We start from the raw sequence: 7,319 nt of genomic DNA, 5'->3' as shown, positions 1-7,319 counted from the left end.
GGAAGGGGGAGGGAGAAGGGCAGGGAAGGAGGAGGTTCCCTCCCCTGGAACCACCCTGTAAAGAACCTAGGCCAGGATTTGAAAGGACTTGCCTGAGCAGAACTCCAGCTGTGTAACATTTTTCTAACAAAAGTTAAAAGGAAAACAGGAAGGAAGGCTGGATGCAGAGGCCATGGGAGCTACTCCAGCAGTCCAAGGACAAGGGTGGGAGACAGTAGCAGAAACCAAATGACAAAGTAACCTGCAGGCTGTGGGGGGTTTTCTTACTTTTTAATTATTTTATTTTTCAGCTCTAAAAATCCCCATTTGGCCCTTTTATTTGAATTGTCATCAAGATAACTAAACACATGAAGTCTTTTTAAATGCCATAAAAAGATCCCTTTGTATATTTGTACAGTTTCCCCAAAGATGGCATTTCAAAAAAAACCTACAGGACAGTATCACCAGCAGGATGCCTACATTGATTCAACACTCTGATCTTGCTCAAATCACCTCAGATTTTCTTGAACCTATTTTATATGTGTTTGCAAGTATGCTTATGCATGCATGCACATGTGTATGTGTGCCTGTGTGCATAGCATTTGACTTTCATTTTTGTCTCTACTGAAACTTTCACCTTGTTTGGAGAGCGTTCACCCTGAATTTTAAATTTTAAAGTATGATTATGATATATTCTTTAAATCTCTAAGGGCAGGGTTTCATTATGTAGCCCCAGGCATGAAGTATCTGGGAATAGACCTAAAAAAGCAGCTCAAAAAATATCTACAGAAAAAGAAAACTGTACCACCATATTAAGATATTTTTTTAATGATCTAATTAAATAACAAATATTCCAAGCACATAATTAAAAGACTACAGTAAAGATGTCAGTTCTTTCCAAATCAATTAAAGGTTTAAGTGTAATACCAACTTAAATTTCAACAGATTCTTTTTTAAAGACACCTAAGAGCGTATCCTAAAGTATATAAGGAAGTGTGATTTATAAAGCTCAAAATAAGGAAGACAAACTTTAAGAATAAGGTAGGAACCTTTCTTTGCTGATGGAAATCAAGATTCTTTTTAACAGTGGCATAATTATGAAGTACAGTATTAACACAAAGATACGCAAACCACCAATGGGACAGAACAGAAAGACAAACCAGAGTGTTGCACGCAATCCTTTTAGATGGTAGCAGGCCTTTCTGCTCAGCTGCTGATGCATTAACAGGCATTTGGTGAACATCTATTTTGTGCTTCAGTGCATACTAAAGAACAAAATATTCTTACAGTCCACTTAAAGTTTAAAATTCTACTGAGAGAATAAAAGATTTACACAAATAGAGCAATCAGCTTTTGCTATCAAAAAGAGTGAAGTAGTCTAATCATCAGGAATCCCACAAATACAATGATAAATGGTGAGGAAGCCCATGAACTTCCAGTTTGACCTACCAGAATTCACTTTTGATGTGATGTGAGCTACATCAACCTTCTGGGACCGGATGAGGGGTGCTGCTTTTGTAGAAGGCGTGTGTGTTAGAGTCTTTCTTCTATCTTTCGCTTTACTTATCTTTGAAAGAGGTGCAAAAATACCTGAGAGCCAAGCATGGAATTTTAGTTAGTGTTGAATAAAAGTAAAAGCATTTCAAATAAAAGTACAAACAACACTGTTTACCAACATAGGTCTTCCTTTTTCAGTACCTACTACATGGCCTGTACTGAGCAACAGAAAAAAATCAAGACATGGTGCTTGCCCTCAAAGAGCTTACAATCTAGTTGTCAAGACTAAACATACAATAATTCAGAACCCACATAAAAGATACATAACCTAATGTGAAGTAAAGTTCATGGAAAAGAGAAATAAGTATAAGTGACTTATTTCTGTTTTCTCTAAGCCACCAGCAAATAACAGTGTACTACCTAGTTAAGTCCACATCACTTTCTATCTCCTGAGGATTTATTTCTTCCCAACCCTGCAGCTTTTTAACGTTTGTGTCTTATCTTGCTTCTGGACTGCACACCTTTTAAAGACAAGTTCCAACACTACTTGTCTCTACATTCCCCATTGTACCTAATTACAGTGCCTTTCACAGACTAAAGATAAAATAAATCTTTTTTACTACATAAGATAATTTTCCCCAAAAGCCTAGCCCTCAGTTCCTGCTGATCAGAAACAAAGCATGTGTCGAGGAAGGATCCGGGCTGGGGGCAGAGGCAGGGGCTGCCTGTCTACAGCAGCTGGGAATATAAAATCCCACTGAAAAAGTTTACTGAGGCAATAAAATACCAAGTTTGAGTAAGTATGCACAGACGTTAGAGAATGTGGACTATAAATATCAAGCTTATCTCACTAACACTCTTAAGAAAATAAAGTCATAATATGTACATTACACTCTGAGTGTTTACAACCTAACAAATACACATTACAACTAAAATGTAATCTGTTAAACAACTTGTTTTAAAGCAGGGTAGAAACGCTCAAGCCTCTACAAGAGGTGAGCATTTATTCGTGACTGAAAAGTTCTAGCCTTATTCCCTTTCTGCTAACCTTTGAAATTCCTCCTTTGGACTCTACATGACCTCGCCATGATTTTCCCACCAACTTTTTAAAACATACTTGCAATTATCTCTCATGTCACTGATCTTAGATTTTCCTTGACCCTCTAATCTTTCTCTAAACTCTTTGCATTGCCAATCCTGTGGGTATACCCATGGACATATGCACATACACTTCCACAGAGTAAAGCCTGACTACAACGATGATTATGATGATGATGACAAAGAAGATGATGGCGACAATGACAACTAAATCTGGCGTTGTCGAGGTTTAAAGAAAGAAATATTCTACTCTGGGAACTTTAATTTGTACACTTTCTGAAACTCAAGAATTCCTACTTAATCCATTTTACTAACTATAAGGAAATAATTAAACACAGAGGTGGGTGCACATACAGGTTATGAGGTTACATTGTATATTAAAAGGAAAAGACAGATGTCAAGAGGAAAAACATTTACTTTGTCAGAATATACAAATCTTAATTTACTAACCTGTCTCAATCCATACTTCAGAGAGGAAAATCCAGGAGAAAACAAGTGTCTGGCAGCAAGACAGACGGACTCAATCACATCTGAAAGCCACAGCAGCCCCCTTTGGCAGCCCAGACCTGTTCCCAGACATCCTGCAGGTAACATCAAACCCTACGCATACTATATTTCTTCCATAGATACATGCCTATGGCAAAGCTTAATTTACAAATCAAGTACAGTAAGAAGTCACAGCTAATCATAAAAGAGAGAGAGAGAGCAGTGTCTCTGAAAATATCGCATTGTGCTATAATCTGCTCTGAGGCTGACCATTGCCTGGAAGCATGCACAGTGCAACAGAGTAAGGAGAAGAGGGCACCACATCCCCCAGAAACAAGAAAGCAACAGAACAGAGTAACACAGCAAACTAGGAGAAGCCAACCAGGAAAATTAAAAAGTAGGGCCAGTGAGATGGCTCGCTGGATAAAAGGCCACCAAGCCTGATGACGTAAGTTTGATCCCCAGAATCCACAAGGACATAGAAGAAAAACAATTCTCACAAGTAGTCCTCTGACCTCCACATCCTCACCAAGGCCTGAGTATGTCCACATACATGGGCCCACACAATAAATGAATTTTTAGAATTTTAAGAAAAGAAAATATTTTACTACATTATTACATTTGTGGAAAACTGTGTGGTTAGAGGAAAATATACAAAACAGAAAATTAAAATATATACATATGAATAGACTACAAATTGTTTTTCTAATTTATTTGTGTCACTAATATCATAATGTTCAATAAATTACTTGTTTTTGAGACAGGGTCTCAGGTAGCTCATGATGGCTTCAAACTGCTTATATCAAGGATGAACTTAAACTTCTGACCTTTTTGCCTCTACCTCCCAAGTACTAGGATTACAGGCATGTGCCACCATGACACCCATTGTATGTGATACTGAGGATCGAACCCAGGGCCTCTTGGATGCTAAGCATCCTACCAACTGAGCTACACCCCTACCAAATTCATTCTTTTCTCAATTTGAAGGAAAATGTAGTTTTTCTTTCATAGGCCTAAAAGAAATTTTCCATATGGAAATATATGTTTCAAAGAAAAATAATTCTAACAGTTTAAAAAGATTTGTATTGCAACTAAATCCTCATTTACATAGCTCTTGTCTTTCTTGGTTTGTTTGTGTTTTTTTAATTATTCAAGTCATTTAGGTAAACTATGACTAGGTTTAAAGCAGCAGCTGAATACACAGTCACCCTTACTGTTCAGAAACTCAGTATACTGATAAAGGTTTCCTTAGAGGCTTCCACTTAATTGTAAGATTAACTAAAAATAAACATATACAGAATGATTATTCTTACAAAGAGCAATAATTTCCAGATAAACACAGCTCATTTAACATGTAACTCCAATTCCTCCTCAAACTTTATTAAGATTTATCAGCGATGAATAAAAGCATAAATTGTAAGAGAAATAAGGGTTTTTTAAGGAGGAAATGGCATTAAAAGCTTCTGAGAGGAGGAAAAAAGTCAAGGACGAAAGACAAAGACTTTTAAACTCCTAAACAACTGTAGAAGCTCAAGAAAGGAATTGTCGAACTACGGCCGACAGACACATCCTACACATAGCCTGTTTCTCTAGTGTTACTGGCACAGAGCCACACCTGTTCAAAGACTATCACTGCCCTATTCACTACACCAGCAGAGCTGAAGTCTCAGCAGAAACCATGCAGCCCAAAAAGGACTGATGCAGCCCGTTATGGAAAAGGTTTTCCAAACTCTACATTCGATTCTACAGTATCACCTTCAAACGTCTAAAGGAACAGGTTCTCCAATCTAGCATCACTTATTCCAAGCTATCGAGTGAAGCAGGGTAGGAATAAACATGTTTTTAAAATGGAAGGTTCTCAAAACGTTTTACCTACTGTGAGTCCTCTGTCAGAAAACTACTGAAGGAAGAGTTCCACCAAAACAAGTAAGTAAACCAAGAAGGAAACTAACAACAAAGTAAGAAGGCTGAATCTTTCTCCTCATAGAACGAAGTCAAGAGATGTCTACAAGAAAATAAAATCGAGTCATATAAATATACTATTTTCAAGAATAAATATTTATAACAGAAGATAGAGCTAAAGAAGCTGAAAAGTGCTCACCTCCCTCTGCATCCCTGGGCCTCCAAGACCCACAGGCCTCTCTCCAACCTGCAGGCCTCTCTCTCCCAGTAAGTTAATTGCGCCCTCCATGCCTTGATTCCCCCAGTCTTACTCACCCTCCCATCTTCCAGGCCGGTCTCTCCTTCTAGCCTGGGTCCTGTCCCATTCCTTGTCTTGGTGCCCCAGACACCTGGGGAACCACCACTGCCTCCTGATCCTTTGCATCCAGACCAACTCAGTTCCTTCTCCGTCCCCAGGAGCACTCTGGGCCTGGCCCCGCCCTCACCTCCCTCTACTTCTCTGGGCCTGCACCACCCACAAGCCTCTTTCCTGGACACAGGGGCTGACCTTTCCTCTTCCTGATCCTTTGCATCCAGACCAACCCAGCTCCTCAGTACAGTCCCCAGGAACCCTTGAGGCTACTTCCTGCCCCCATCTTCCTTTGCATCTCTGGGCAACAGAGCCACCAGCTGCCCTAGACCAGCATCTTTCCTGGGCCCCGGCTCGGAGGCCAGTCCAAACCCCAAATTCGTGAGGACAAAATCTTTCCTGGAGGGATACAGACCTTAGAAGAAAGTCTGAGAACATCTGATCCTCATCTGACTTGGGCCTCTGTGGGAACTCCTGAAGACAAAAGCAATCTGGCCACTCCAATATAAAATCAAAAGAGAACCAGAAGCTTAGAGGAACCAGCTTTTCATGCCCAAAAAGTAAACCACAAAGACACATAAAGTTCACAAAAAGAAGCAGACCTAAACTTGAAGGCTTGAGTCTCACACAAGAATCAGAAACTACAGAAGAAATTCACATGTCAAAATCACAGAGAAAAATAATAACATGAAAAATCAAAATAACATATTCCTACCAAACACCAAGAGTCCTCTAGAGGAGTACAATGAGAACCCCCTAGAGATAGTGCAGGACATGGAACTCAAAAGAACAATTATAAACGTGATAAAAGAATTCAGTGAATTTAAAGAACACTCAAACAAAGAAATCAAAGAACTGAAGGAAGATAGGGATATACTTCTGAATGCACTCAGAAAAGAGTTAGAAATATTGAAGAATACTCAGGCTGAAATGAAGAAGGAAGTGAAACACTCAATAACCCAATTAGAAACGAGAGGAGAAAGCCTCACCGATAGGATGAATGAAATGCCCAAGATAATGGTATGGAACAGATCTTCAACAGGATTGTAAAAGAAAATTTCCCAAAATTAAAAATAGATATGCCCATACAAATACAAGAAGCATACAGAACACCAAAAATACAGGACCAGAACAGAAACTCTCCCCGGCACATCGTAGTAAAAACACTACACGCACAAAACAAAGAGAAAATTCTGAAAGCTGCAAAAGAGAAACAATAAGTCACATATAAAGGAAAACCCATTAGGATTACAGCTGACTTTTCAGTTCAAACTATGAAAGCCAGAAGAGCTTTGACAAAAGCATTCCCAGTTTTAAATGACCACAGATGCCAACCCAGACTTCTATACCCAGCCAAAATGTCTATTATAGTCAAAGGGGAAAGAAAAATCTTCCATGACATAAATAGGCTGAAGGAATTCATGTCCACAAAACCAGCCCTTGAGAGAGTTTTGGAAGCAATACAAAGAGCTGAAGAAGGTAATGACTATACCCAAAGGGTTGAGGAAAGAAATTCAATGAAGGTATAACTGTGGAAAAGTACAGCTACATCAGGAATGTAAACAGAAATAAAAATGACAGGATTCAATACTCATCTTTCACTAGTAACATTAAACCTTAATGGACTGAACTCCCCAGTCAAAAGACACAGACTAGGTGAATGGATTAAGAAACAAAACCCATCTTTTTGTTGACTACAAGAAACTCATCTCACTTTCAAGGACAGACACCATCTTAAAGTAAAAGGATGGAAAAAAATATACCAAGAAAACGGTACTGAGAGAAAAGCAGCCGTAACAATTCTAATATCTGACAAAATAGCCTTTAAACTAAAACTAATCAGAAGCGATAAAGAGGGCCACTTCATTCTGATTAAAGGAACAATGAATCAAGAAGATATTACAGTCATAAACATATGTGCACCAAACTCTGGTGCATCCAATTTCATAAGAAACATTACTACAGGACTATAAAACAGAGATTGACACCAACTCAGTAATTGTGGGCA

At 38.7% G+C, this 7,319-nt stretch overlaps 1 protein-coding gene across 3 annotated transcripts in view; it reads right to left on the bottom strand.

Moving 5' to 3' along the window:
• The window catches only part of Clip4 (CAP-Gly domain containing linker protein family member 4), a 70,472-nt gene that overhangs the window by 20,996 nt on the left and 42,157 nt on the right, over positions 1 to 7,319 (bottom strand). For all 3 annotated transcript variants that reach the window (XM_008846478.2, XM_008846479.3, XM_017801463.1), the window contains one exon: positions 1,429 to 1,569. In XM_008846478.2, the coding sequence (XP_008844700.1) occupies positions 1,429 to 1,569 (141 nt within the window). The remainder of the gene's footprint in view (positions 1 to 1,428; positions 1,570 to 7,319) is intronic.

The sequence above is a fragment of the Nannospalax galili genome, unplaced genomic scaffold (genome assembly GCF_000622305.1).
Source record: "Nannospalax galili isolate Female #2095 unplaced genomic scaffold, S.galili_v1.0 scaffold683, whole genome shotgun sequence".
In the NCBI taxonomy this organism is placed as follows: Eukaryota; Metazoa; Chordata; class Mammalia; order Rodentia; family Spalacidae; genus Nannospalax; species Nannospalax galili.
The sequence above is the reverse complement of the archived record's forward strand: the minus strand, read 5'-3'. Positions and strand labels throughout refer to the sequence as shown.